Here is a 13,707-nt window from a genome sequence, read left to right on the forward strand (position 1 = left end):
CCCTCTTCGGGTTATCGTGAGGCAGGCAGGCATATTGATTGCCGACTTGCCGTGAGGGAGGGCAAGGAACAACAAAGACAATTTCTTCGGTCTTTAGGCTTGGAATCCCCTCTCAAAGAACAAATCCATTTCTTCAACCGGACTCCAAATCCCCCTCGGCACTCCCCTCCCCAGATGATAATATTCCAAATGGGCCCAGCCCAGATCCCCTCTAGGCCCAATCCAGCCCAGTTCTGATACTCTCCTCCTTCTTCTTCTTCTACGCCAATCTCTCCTCCGCACGCTCTCCCTCTCTCATTTCTGTCTCCTGACCCGACTGCTATCTCAAGCAAAGAGAAGGAAGCCATCGCTCGCTCTCTCTCTCTCTCTCTCTCTCAAGCTCCATACAAATCCTGAAAACGGTAAGTCACCTTCCATTCTTCTTCACGCTGAAGCTCTCTCGTCGAATGCTCAATCAGTGCTCAGCACTGGTGTGATACCATCTGATTCAGCTCTCGCGTTCCGGGAGAATCGATGTCAGTAACTGCGTTTAGGTTTGGGTTGGTCGTCGCTCTAGGTTCAGCTGGCGAGCTTGGCTCTTCACTTGTTTCCTTCAGATTAGGGTTCTTTTACGTTCTAGCTGCATTGGTTATTTCAATTGATCTGATAAATTCCACAGATTATCATTTTCACTTCCACTTATAGATCAGTCCAATTAATCTTCTCTCCGTTTGTTGTCTGAGCTTACAGGAAGTTGGTAACAATTTGGCTCGGTAACAATGGCGATGAGAATTGCTGCGAGATATGTTACCCGTAGGCTCTCTAGCAATGGAAAAGTCCTCAGCGAGGAGGAAAAGGCTGCAGAAAATGTCTACATTAAGGTAAATCACGACACTGTTTTTATCGTCGCTAAGCTTTCAGTCGGCCCTTTGAGGGTTGGGTACGTGGAGGGTCAGTTTGTTCATATACAGCGATTCTTGGTTTCGTGGCTACTCGGATATAAATTAAACCTTCACTCAAAATATCGTGCTTGTGAAAATTTATCTTCTGGTTTCGGTATGGAGATTATTATGTTTAAGTATCTTCAAGAATGTTTCGAATTCAAGATTCGATTTCCTTTTACATTTGTTAGCACCGTTGTAGTACAATTGGGATCAGCTGATCAACTTGGCCGAAATTTTTCATATGTTTTACGGAAAGCTGACATTGACAATAGCATTTGTGAAATTGAGCTTGTGATATATGAATCTCATCGCCGACTGCCTGACCTCAATTTTGATAAGTGCCTTGCCACTCGAACTTTCAAGGGTTTTCGTTTTTGAGCACATTGATCTGTTTTCACTTTCACTGAATCAACTGTAAAATGTGTTGCTGCAGAAAATGGAGCAGGAAAAATTGGAGAAGCTTGCCCGCAAGGTATGATGGGTTTGAGATTAATGTGCTATCATTCTTCAGCCCCAGCTCCCGATAGGGAAAATATTGTATGCCCTGAGGTTTCACTGTCTATAGTTGCATTTGTTTCAAATATAACATTGTATAACACGTCGCCTTAGAGCATATCAGAACATATAAGCCAGACCTGACTTCATGCAAAAATCCTGTATTTGAGAAATAATAGGGCAGAGTATGGTGATCATCTGGTCCGAGGTCATTCTTGCTATTATGTTTAGACGTCAAACATCAAAATTCATCGAAGAGCACGTTCAAGAACCTTTTTAGAGCACTGTCAGAAAGTTTCACGAGCTGAAGAGTGTTACAGCACATTATAGGACAATACCACGTTTGCTCTAGTATGTCTGGAGTCCGGGAATGAGTGTCATTGTATTTAGACTCTCGTCCCTCTTCAATCAATTCATAATTAACCTACTTCACTGGCCATGTAGCTCTCCGTATGCTTGCTCTGGTCCTCTGGATAGGCAATTAGACATATCCTTCTGCCTCTGAAGACTTGAATTGGCCACTCCTCGTCGATGCTGATTCTTTTGAGGCTACATCTGGAAGCAATTGAAGTAACATGTGCTGTCTGTTCTGTTTCAGGGACCAAAACCGGAAGAAGCACCAGGAAGCTCGGGAGGTGGTTCAGTCACTGATGCTAAACCAAGTGGTTCCTCTGCATCAGGAGCCTCAACCGAGAAAGTCTCTACCGATAAGTACAGGAACTATGCGGTCTTGGCCGGTACTATAACGGCCCTCGGTGCGATCGGATGGTATCTCAAAGCAAGCAAGAAGCAGCCCGAAGAAGCACAGGACTGAACATGGAGATCTGTCATCCTCTACTTGAGCACTGTGAGCGGACTTCACTTCCAATCCCAGTGAGAATAAACCAGTCTTTCCAGCTATTGCTACTCTTGAATCCAATTATTACCAGTAGTTTTAAGCTTGCTATGGCTTTCCGATGACACTCTGTTGTCACTTGTCACTTTTTTCACTTTACCGAAAATGATAACAACAATCAAAGAATGGAATACTTGTTCAGGGAAAATTTCCAAGTTCCTATGGATGTGTCCGCGGACAATTCCGAGGAATCGGTCATAAGATACACTCAGTTAGGTAGGGATTTAGTGTGTATTATTCACACGATGAGGCAGACCAAGTCCAGGTCGATCAAATGTTTTGGAAATTACACTGCCACCCCTAAGGCGCTAACTATCCAAACCTCGGACATTATCATGATATTTACATCACAAAAGACCTAAGGAGAACAGTTCAGGATCCAACGATTCTCCTGGCTATGGCAATTTTGGCAATTATCAGTCCGACCACGACGACGACAGCCACTGAGACTAACATAGTCGACTGGATGCCTTCCATGATACGGTTGCCCTTCTCTTGTCTTCCCTTCTCGTCTTTCCTTTCCCTCCCGTCTGTGTCAACCTTCCGCCTTGCGTGCGCTTCCTAAGGAACCGAAACCATGAAACTGGAAGCACTCAATGTTTATGTAGCAACCAGAAAGATAAACTTGTGTAAGAATAACACAAGCCATCGTTTACCTTGATTCGCCTAGAAGTGATGAACTCCGGGGGTTGAGAGCTCACTTCCACGTCACCCTCGGGCACATTGCTCGTTACCGGGGCTGGATACGGCTCGTCGAGGACCTCTGAGGTGTCGTCTCCGTCTATCTCCGGCGGATTGTCCATGTAGGGTTTCCTTCTAATAAGTTGTACCTCCACCACCAGATCAAAAGTTCTTCAGGGAGTTCAAAGATTCTGAGAGAAAACTAAGAAAAAGCGGAAACAGACTAGACGGGGGAAAGTTAATGAGTCCGACCGATTTACAAGCAGACCTGGTGAGCTCTGCTCGAATTGCCACGTGGTTCCTACGTGCCTTGCCCTGCACAGCCCTTCTGTTCCCTCGGCACGTGCACGAGAATCAAACTCATCTTAATTTTTTTTAATTTTAATTTTATTATTATTATTTTTTTTTGCAAACTTCAATACATTAAGGGATAAAATTTTTTCGGCATGAAATTTTATCTGTACACAATATTCGAATCAGGACTTTATTTTAATTTTTAAAGTATGTATTACCTATTCTCTGAAGTCCTATCTAGTAAGCATTGGTGAATTCAAAGTTCGAAGTATGGCAGCTCATTAAGAATATGAATTTTACTTATTTATAAGACTTAAATTTAAAATTTTATATATAAAAAAAATCCAATCACCGTAAACGTGCTGACGTTGCTCTGTTTACTTCGTCATCAATTAATTAATTAATTAAAGTCTGCAGTCATATGGTAGAATGAAAGCGACACCACATAAAATTTTGAGCTCCAATGCTTTATATATATATATATATATATATATATTTTCACCTATAAAGAAGACGTAAGGCGCATAAATATTGGCTAATCAAATGAAACCAACCGTCCCTTAGAAGAACATCTAGTAGCTTCATTCCATTTTTTCTTTGATTTTTTTCTCGTATCGATAGCCATCTAATCGACCATACTTCCTAGACTTGCGATAATTTTCCTTCGTTGGCTTCGACCTAAAGTCGGTGCTTGGATACTGTCTCATGCTAGTGATGTGCGAAACAGCGCAGGTCGTCAATTAGGAGATCGAGAGGAGAAAGATCATTTAATTTCCACGACGTATAGGGTTTCATCGCGGTCCATTAAACTTTCCGTCTCTTTTGACATGAATAACAGTTTGACGTCATTGCTCATCGTATATGTAGGCCTTTCCCCTTCCAAATGATTGGAAATAGTATACAAGGACGTAGAAGTATGTGTCTCTCCCATCTCTTTCACTGCACTGTTTCACCAGTCTCGGTTCCGACCCCGTTCGATTCAGCTCGATTCACCTGTCAAACTTCAAGCTCATTACTATGATTGAGTTCGATCGAATCAGATATCTTTTCTCAGGCTTGATGAAGCTTGGTTTGTTGGGATCCAGGATCCTTAACAGTTGTATTTCATATGCTCGAGTTCGACTCGTCTCTACCCATAAGGCCAGGAAGAAGCCCAAGTCTGTCAGAATCGTACTCAAGGTTGAACTGGGCTAATCATGTCCATTACAAGGACGTATCAGTTTGCAGTTCGGATCGGATCAATCTAAATAATGTAATCAAACACATAGACGGAGACACAATTAGGCTCGTAGAGTGAGCTTCTAGGGCAAATAATCCCTGATCAGCTTGGGCCAGATTTGTATATGCATCCGATAAAGTTTGAGCACATGGCTTCCGTGCAAAGGCTAGCCTATTATATATATATGTGCGCGCGCGCACGTGCGTGTTTTACTGCACGGGCCAAGGAAATATCAAATATATGGATGAGAAGTTAAGCCAGGGATCTTGGAAGGGATAAGGATTTGGAGTCATATATATGATTGGTTGGACATCAAAGATATTGATCTCAGACATCTGAAAATGAGTTTAATGGATTAACATGCTATCGAACTCAAAACTATGAGATCCTGAGTCCGACCGACCCCTGCTCGAAGTGCGGCATTATCTTCTTCCACATAACTGCTCAAATATAATGCAAAACATGCAGTAACTTTAATCGCACGAAAACTGGCTTAATGCATCTTCGAGGAATACTGTAATTGATAAGAAGGAAAACCTGTTCAGTTTACCCCAATGCAATCCGTTTTCGCGTTTTCCCGGTTATTCGAGGAGGATGGAAATGGAAAAGAGGAAGGAATTCCATGGCGGGACGAAGAAGGAGAAAAGGAAAGTTTGAGATTAAACAACTTGAGGAATTTTACAACTTCTATGCAAAAACCTGTTGAGATTTCATGTCTTTCATCTTTCCGATGATCGAAGAACCTATCTACCCTTCTTTAACTCGAAGAAACAAAAAAAAGGGCACCTCACACGGTTAATCTACCATGTTACTCCTTCTTTTCCGTCGCCTCCATCTCGATCTTCTACCGGTCCTCGCTCTTCTACTTCCTCCGCTTCGTCCTCGGCCTCCTCTTCTAGGACCTCATCCTTGGGCTGGACAAAGTGGAGCCTCAACCGCCCGTCTTCCCTAGACGCCTGGAGGAACTCCTGGGTCGGGAACCGGATCTCCTTTAGGACGAATCTCCCGTCATGCCTGTACGACTTGAAGCACACCCAGGGCTTCCCGGTCATGCTTAGGCTCGGGATCGGGGGAGGGAACCCTGCTCCCATCGACCTCGATCGCCTGAACTCGCGGCTGAGTCTCCCTGAGGGCGAGTACAGCCGCCTCCTCTCCTCCCGGAACTGGCAGTTTTCATCCGTCTCGATCCTCAAGTCCTCCAGGTCATCGAAGCTCTCCAATCCTAGCCCCTCCGTGCAGAGTTGCAGGCTCTCGGAGTTCATGGACGAGAAGCTGTCACTCTTTCTGTGTGAGGCCAAGTAGTCGCTCTTCGGGGTGCTGGGGACGGACTGGCTGATGGAGTGCTCCGTCTCCTCTTCCTGATCTTTCACCCCGGAAGCTAGGACGTCAGAACCTACGACGGAAGGCGGCCCCGACGACATAGGGAGAGGACGATCGAAAAGGGAGGAAGGTTCAGGATCCTCCTGGAAACGGAGCTCCCCGAAGATCTCGGTGAATGACGGGGACTTCTCGACCACCTTGTTCTTCCATGGAGAGAGCGTCTCGATGAGAGCCGGTTTCTCGGGCAAGGAGGGGGTCTCGAAGACCTGCTGAATGCTCTCACAGACAGCCATGGAATAAATATTTAAGCTAGCCCTCCACAACTCTCCTCTTCTTCTCCGTTCCCTCCTTCCTTCCTTCCTCTTATCATTCACATGGAATGTAATGAAATGGAATGAAAATTTTTCTATGCTTCTCTCGGAAAAATGAAAAATAAATAAATAAATATTTTTCCTTGAATTTTTTTTTTTTGTAATAGTTTCTTTTTTGGGGTGTGAGAGGGAGAAGTGGGGACAGCACGGGATTGAAATGGGTCTGAAAGGATCAAAGGAAGGTTCCTATTAATTGGGAGGTGCCGATTTTGGGAAGAAGCCTTTAACATTTATCATCTCCTTTTAGGGTTTGGTTTGGAGTGGAATAAGGGATTGGTGGTTATCGAGCCAAGCCATATCGTTTGGTGGTTGAGGTTTGTTCGGATTTCGGTTGACCTTTTCTAGTAAGAAAAGGAGTCCATGGAAAATAACCTTTAATTGAGGATGTTTTGTAACAGTTCAGGCGCCACATAATTAATTTATTTTATCTAAATTTATAGGAGATGTTGTGCTTTGCAGACATGATTTTGATTGTACCCTACTTTGTATTCGAATGAAAAATTACCTTTTATCCATTTTGGGATTTTACTATTCGAGTTTTTGTTTGCTTCATCTTAAATGTAATTGTCAAATATAATTGCATGTTGACCTAAAGGCCACAGATTCGACATCTAATGAGACTACTCTTTATTAGTTATTTAGGATTTATCTTTCATTACATAAGGTTTTGGACCTCCTTTGTAGCCGAAAAAATACAATTGCTTGTCAATATGGGCTATTTTCAAACTGAGAAAAAAGATCAAGGATCCGAGATATAAAGAAAGAAAAAAAAATTGACTTGGGTTGGGGGCCTCATGAGATGCAGAAGGAAAGTTAGTGGTACAATCGAATCCTAATGAAGAAATAGAAAAATAGGGTATTAGCATGGTGACGCATGTCATCGCCTATAAATTAAGAGGGTTGCATATTCAATTCTCATTTGCGAGACTGCTCATATCTCTTTATTAGCTATGTTAGAATTTTTATTTTCTTGTATTGGGCTTCTCTTGTAATCGAGAAAAAATCTTAGGAAGAAATAAAAAGAGAACCTCAAATTGTGTAAAATATATATGCAGATAAAAAGGTATGTACGGCAGCAACATTAATTTTGAAGATTTAAATTTACCAATGGCAGATATCTCAATTCAGTTTGGAGATATAGAAGTAAGATACTATATCTCAAATTCGGGATGAATAGTTATGTTTGCGAACTATCTAAACTCACCCATCAAACCATATCAGAAGCAAGAAAAGATTTCTAGGCACAATGGGAGAAAATTTACGGGATTATCTGAAACAGAATATCCAAGTATTGATACGAAAATGTCATTTCTAGAAGAGTTATCATATGTTCTTAATTACAGTAAGACTGCTTCAAATCATGACGTTCGCATGTACAGAGTATGGGTATCGGATCGTGACGAACCCCGCAAAAAGGACATGGGCCACACTTGACTTCGATTGTGGCTATCCTATGCCACATTACGCGAATTCCGGGAATACGAGACAAACTTAAGGATGTAGAGAGATGATATTTAATCAAATTGGAGGGTCAGCTGCTGTATATCCAGATTTAGATAACAGGGAGAGCCACAGCCAAACAAACATCATGGGCCATTCATTCTCATGTTTGTCCTCCCCATGGACACAAGGCATATTCCATAGTATCCTCTTCCATTGCCATCCAGAAATTGATTTATTTTTCTCGGTTGTAAGGAGGCCAATAAAGAAATAACGCAAATGAGAAATGAATGGGTCAAGAATATAATCGAACTTACAGCCATTAGGTAGGTATTAGGGGAAGATAGTCACAATGAAATTTCTAAGTAAAAACTTTGTAATCGAATTTTTTTTTTAAGTAAAAATCGTGGAGGATTCACAAAATCAAAATGTACCATCAATTTGAAAATAATAAATTTTCATAAAAAATAAATATCGTGCTCCGAAAATATCTTTTTTCATATTCAATGGATAATAGCCCTTATTAAGGGTCACAATGTACATTCTTACTATTTACTAACATACCATAAGTAAATCAAATATTTCTCCTTTGTCTAATTTACAAATGGTGATTTTGCCAACAAAAAGTGGTATCATAAGAAATCATGAATTCATTCTTAAATTTTCTAAGGTACAACCGCTATAGTCCTTATATAATCATAAAAAATCAATTGATTGTCCTTCTGTCGGATTAAAAATGACAATAAAATAGTTCAATTTTTTTACTTGGTACATAAATCTATCATATTTAAGTTTTTATGGCGAGTAAATTCACTGTGAAAAGTAAAAACATCAAATCATAAGATTTTAAAAATTAAAATCGAGCGTTTTTTTTTTCAGTAATGATTGTGCCATTGCAATATATCAAGTCTCTCATAGAAAAAATTTTATCGATTGGTTGCTATCCTCCCTTCATTTTCAGTACCCAGCCAATCTCCTAATTATTTTACAAGCATGCTAGGGAGTACAGACGGTGACAGCCTTGAGACCGTATTTTACGATCTAGCACGATCAGGCGGTACAACAAGCAAGTCAAATCACGACACGTGTTTGTTTTCCGTGGGCCGGGGTAAAAACATCGACTCAATGAAATATATGTTCGTGAAGGGTAGCCGTTGGCGTTCACTCGGTTTTTGGTTTCTCATCGTAATAGGTTTCATTCACTTTAATTATCTAGTGGGGACAGACTGGTATCCAGAAGCCCAATGGGTTCTGACTAATCCAGTCGGGAGATCGAACATTGGGGAAACATATATAGTTATTAAGACAGACAATGCAGAGGATGACAAACTCTTTAGTACACTTCACAAACTTTAGAACGTGTGATTCCTACGAAGACTCGTCATGTTTTGCTCGGGAAACGAATGGCCGAAAATGAGGGGGCCTCCTTCCTGCGGTAGAACAGCCCCAGATGCAACCTGCAGGAGTATGCTTCGGAAAACTGAAGATAAAGTTCTGATTATTGCTCTTCCAGTTCCAGCAGAATCCGTTCGTGCCATTGACAGAAGCAACAAGGACGATACACTCCTCTAAAACTAGACATCGTTCTCAATGTAACCAAGAAGTTCATGAATCGAAATGAAGTTTATGACCAAAGAACTATGTATGATTAAGAGGAATATATATATAAGAAACCGACCGGTAACTGTTCTTGTCAGATTTTTCGAGCTACTTGCCACAACTCAACCATGGCACGACCATCTGTCCTTTAGTTTTTGGTATGTAACACCATTAGGAGTGATATTTGTCATCTGATAAATACAAAAACCGAACTTCTTCATTCTAAACTCGAAATGAAGAGGTCCTCAGTTCAATTCTCATTAGTTAAACTTCCCAGCCCTTTTATCTTCTCTGCTCATATACTTTATTAGACCCGTGGGACTTTCTTGTAAACCGAAATAGCCGACCGATTCTTGATAAAATCAAGGTCCAAGTGACCACAATACTTGCATCTCATATGGGCCGAAAAAAGCCCAAAAGAAGGCCCAGTTTCATTTACAAGGAAGAGAGGAAGGTGGCCCAATAATCAGTCACGGGCTCTGAATTACACTTGTGCCCCTCGGACGTGGTTAAATTACAATTCTACCACAAATAGGAGACCTCGAGCTGCGACTTGTGCTCCTGATCGATCACATCGAGGAAAACCGGATCAACGGTCACGCGGCTATCCACGTGGACCTTGAACTTGCGGTCCCACCACATGATCGTCGCGTCGCCGGCGACGTCCACCGCCGTGTCGAGCACCACCTCCCGCCTCGCCACGTCCGCGAAGAACCGCCCGGCGTTGTGGGCGAGCTTGCCCCCGTCGAGCCGGGCTGGGAGCCGGAGCACCTGGCAGGACTTTGAGGGGTGGGATCCGGCGGCGACGTCGGCCGAGCCAAGGAGCGAGCCGTCGTAGAAGATGGACACGGTGGTGGGGGAGTAGTGGGCGGGGGCGATGTTGGGGTTCGTGGCGCAAACAGTGAGGAGCAGCTCGGCCTCGACGGAGGGGAACTTGAGCTTGAAGGAGGTGACGTCGACCGAGATGAGGTCGAAGGTGGGGTCCCTGGGCTTGGCGAGGATCACAGCGGTGGCCGCGGCGGCGGACGCGGCTCCGATCAGAGCGGAGGTCCAGCTCCATTTGAATTTTTTGCCCATTTGGGTCGCCGTCCGTCCTCCCGGGGAATCCGCTCAGTGCCGGCGGCGTCGTTTCAACCGAGAGAGTTTGGTAGATAAGGCGAGTGGTGGCATTCTTGAAGGAAGCTATCTGGAAAAGTGCCCCTGCATTTCGGATAATTACGCTCATGCCATTCGTCTATTTCGGCATTGCTGAGTTAGGAAGAAACAACATTTCTTCAAGGGAAAGTATGTTTGCTCCGATTCGTCACATGCCGAGCGTCTCTATCTGGAAAAGTAACCCTGCTTTTATGGATAATTGCACCCATGCCATTCACTCTATTTCGGCGGCATTGTCGGATTCGGAGAACATAGTTGTATTTTCGGTCCGTTTAGTGCATTGGTTCCGAGCTCTCGTAACCGTTGGATCTATTTCTTATTTGGAGAACGTGCATCACAAAAAAAAAGCCAATACAAAAGGAAACTTTTTTTTTTTTGCTTGGTGTTGTTTGCATTCGCGCGCTGTGTTATGATCTTCTGTAATCTTCATTCTTCGAGGTTTTGTTTTTGATTTACGGAGATGGAGGGAAATAAAGGATAGCGGAAGAGTAATAATTTGTGATTTTTCAAAATCTTGGTCCTATCTCTCCATTCCCTCCATTTCTTCCCTTTCATTTCCCTCAATTCATTTATGGGATTAATTATGTTTTCCAAGACATTGATATAAAAAGCAATGCATTACGAACGTAGGTTGATTCGAGTGATCCGGCACTTGTTTCCACTTAAACAAGGTTTTCGGTTTAAGTCCTTGTTAATGCAAACAATTTACGCTGAGAGAACTTTACTCTTTAATTGGTTAACCCGAATTGACTGAATTAGTCATTTTTGGAGATCGGAGCTCACACCGAAAAAAAGCAATGCATTCTTTTAAAAATGTGAAAATGTTATCTGAAAGAGCAAAATTATTTTTATAGAAATTACAACGTTGTCTTTTATATTCAAATATTGGCTAGGCCTATTTCTACCCCATTTTAACTAATCCACTCTATTTGTTGCCCATGGTACCAAAATACCCTCAATAGCATATTAATTGCTCTAACTAAATACGAATTTAGCTCTTAAATCCCTATCTTATTTCTCATTCATTCTTTTCTTAGTCAATGTATTAAATTTTCTCATCTGAAAATATATTCTCTATGCTCTACATATCTACGAACCATATAATATTTATTAAAAGAAATTTCATAATGTTTAACAATAGATGAGAAGAATATGATTTAATCTATAAAGTTCTAAAAATATTTTTTTATAGTATCTTTATTACTTGGTGAAAAATCTTGATGCATAAGAAAAATGAAAACACAACCAAATATATATATATAAATTAATTTCGTTATTTGTAAAACTCAATATATATATATATATATATTTATATGTATGTATAACATGTATGCCCTTCATGAGGCATTGCTCTAGCTCCTTGGCTAATTACTCCAACAACCGTAATGTTTCAAATGGGTAGTTGGCGGAAGTTGATGAATTTGATACTATTTTTTTTTTCTGTCCATTACATTACTTGCTTTCTAAAGGGGCAGTGTATGTAATATTAATTTTTCCTATAATATATCTAATTTAGCGTGCACTGATTTTTATAACTACAAACATCATGAATATTATTAAATTGATATATCTAACTTAAAAGATTATGATATAAATAAATGAGAAAAATTAAATAAAAAAGTACGATTATATGTGAACAACTGCATAAATCTATTACTTTAAAAAACACAAGCCCATTACTTGTATGCTTTGAAAAAAGAAATATAAACGTCAATGGAAAATAAAAAATTCACAATCCGCATAAACTTTGAAAAGCTTTAATACACTTTTATTAATTAAGGTGGTATTTCTTCTATTTTTCTCAAGAAAATAATTTTATTTGAATATGGAGTTTGGGTTCCTTTTCTTTTGACATCAAGATTTTTAAATGAGTAATTGTTGAGGTCTGAAAAATCCAATCTTTGATCACGTGCAGACCATGCGTTTCAAGTGACCACGAGCAACTTGCAAAATGGGGAAGAACGGGAGGAAATCTCGATTTCCTTTTCCGATACTTAAATGAGATACTGCTCGGAAAAAAGTAAAGAATTGAATCTAGAGTTTAGGAGGTACCTAGATGAGTATATATAGAGACTGTTTGAGATATCTATCGAGATATTATAATATGCTTGAGATATTTAATTGTACGTAATATATAATGGAATATCCCATAGAAATATCATGTAGATATTTTATCAAAAATATTGAAGATATATGACAGATAATAATGGGAATATTTCCTCTAGGATTGTTACCAACTTGGTGTATCGAGGTGGGTCCAGAATGATAAGTCGGGCTGGCAAGTCGGGCCAATTTTCTAGTCTTTAAAATAAGCCCCCACTCCCACGAGCTCGAGAGGTCACGTGAGTAGATCAAGATCGTGCTGTAAGCAAATATCCTTTAATGAGAAGTCTAGATTCGCATTATAAGCAAAGTCTTTACTTCGAGTAGGTCTTTCATCGCATTATGAATGATGACCTCATTATGAGAGGTCTTTTGACATTGGGTTATGAGCGACGACCTCATTATGAGAGGGCTTTTAAATATTGCATTATGCGCGACAATCTTGTTATGAGAGGGTTTTTAAATATTGCATTATGAGCGACGACCACATTATGAGAGGGCTTTCTATCATTAGCTTAGTCCTGTAAAAGAAAGATCCACCGTTGTTTGTTGGGTGTTGTCGCTCCCGCGAAGGAAGGCTCTATTCTTGGTTATAGAACATTATTGCTTCGCGAAGGAAGGCTCTGTACTAGGTTATTGGACGTTTTTGCTTCCTCGAAGAAAGACTCTACTCTTGGTTGTCCAGCGTTTTTGCTTCCGCGAGGGAGGCTCCCCTGTGGTTGTCGAACATTATTGCTTCCGCGGAGGAAGGCTCCGCTCGTGGTTGTCGAGCGTTGTTACTACCATGAGGGAAGAGCTCAGCTCTACGCTGTCATCTGAATCGTGCTGTGGAGGGTTTATAGCCCCCCGACTCATTGTTCACGGCTTCTTGGCGATGATCTCTGCGATTGGTGTAAGAATTCTGCGGCCCCCATTCCCAGATTGAGGTTTGCTTCGCTTCTTATTGAGATGCCAGCCCCCTTACCCATGTCGTGATGGGCAGATTATGGTGCTGATTGGAGGCTAGATGCAAGGATTAAAAGAATCAACATCCAAATATTGAATTGAAAAAGCTAAATATTTTTAACATAATTAAACGAAAGTGTTCTTTATTATTTTTTTAACTGAGGTTGATTTGATCGTCAGAGAAAGTCTTGGGAAACTATTGTGCAATGAATTTTATGAAGGGGAGTGGCCAAATTTTTAACAAGAATTTGCAAGTAAACTTCAATC

The 13,707-nt window shown here is 41.1% G+C and overlaps 4 protein-coding genes across 4 annotated transcripts; 1 reads left to right on the plus strand and 3 right to left on the minus strand.

The window, feature by feature from the left end:
* Nucleotides 1-244: 244 nt before the first annotated feature.
* Nucleotides 245-2,451, plus strand: LOC116202029 (uncharacterized protein At2g27730, mitochondrial). Its single transcript, XM_031533538.1, has 4 exons — nt 245-401; nt 730-860; nt 1,357-1,395; nt 2,017-2,451. Exons 2-4 carry the CDS (start codon nt 759-761, stop codon nt 2,230-2,232), a joined length of 357 nt encoding a protein of 118 aa, XP_031389398.1. The 5' UTR covers nt 245-401; nt 730-758; the 3' UTR covers nt 2,233-2,451.
* Nucleotides 2,452-2,525: 74 nt separating this feature from the next.
* Nucleotides 2,526-3,227, minus strand: LOC116202030. Its single transcript, XM_031533539.1, has 2 exons — nt 2,970-3,227; nt 2,526-2,874 (listed from the first exon to the last, which is right to left on the minus strand). The coding sequence occupies exons 1-2, from the start codon at nt 3,114-3,116 to the stop codon at nt 2,686-2,688; spliced, it is 336 nt and encodes a 111-aa protein (XP_031389399.1). The 5' UTR covers nt 3,117-3,227; the 3' UTR covers nt 2,526-2,685.
* A 1,916-nt stretch (nt 3,228-5,143) lies between these two features.
* On the minus strand, nt 5,144-6,471 carry LOC116199120. The gene has a single exon (XM_031529412.1). It carries the CDS (start codon nt 6,118-6,120, stop codon nt 5,308-5,310), a length of 813 nt encoding a protein of 270 aa, XP_031385272.1. The 5' UTR covers nt 6,121-6,471; the 3' UTR covers nt 5,144-5,307.
* Nucleotides 6,472-9,566: 3,095 nt separating this feature from the next.
* LOC116198707 lies at nt 9,567-10,499 on the minus strand. The gene has a single exon (XM_031528930.1). It carries the CDS (start codon nt 10,312-10,314, stop codon nt 9,760-9,762), a length of 555 nt encoding a protein of 184 aa, XP_031384790.1. The 5' UTR covers nt 10,315-10,499; the 3' UTR covers nt 9,567-9,759.
* Nucleotides 10,500-13,707: the final 3,208 nt, after the last annotated feature.

Source organism: Punica granatum, chromosome 3 (genome assembly GCF_007655135.1).
Source record: "Punica granatum isolate Tunisia-2019 chromosome 3, ASM765513v2, whole genome shotgun sequence".
Taxonomy (NCBI): Eukaryota; Viridiplantae; Streptophyta; class Magnoliopsida; order Myrtales; family Lythraceae; genus Punica; species Punica granatum.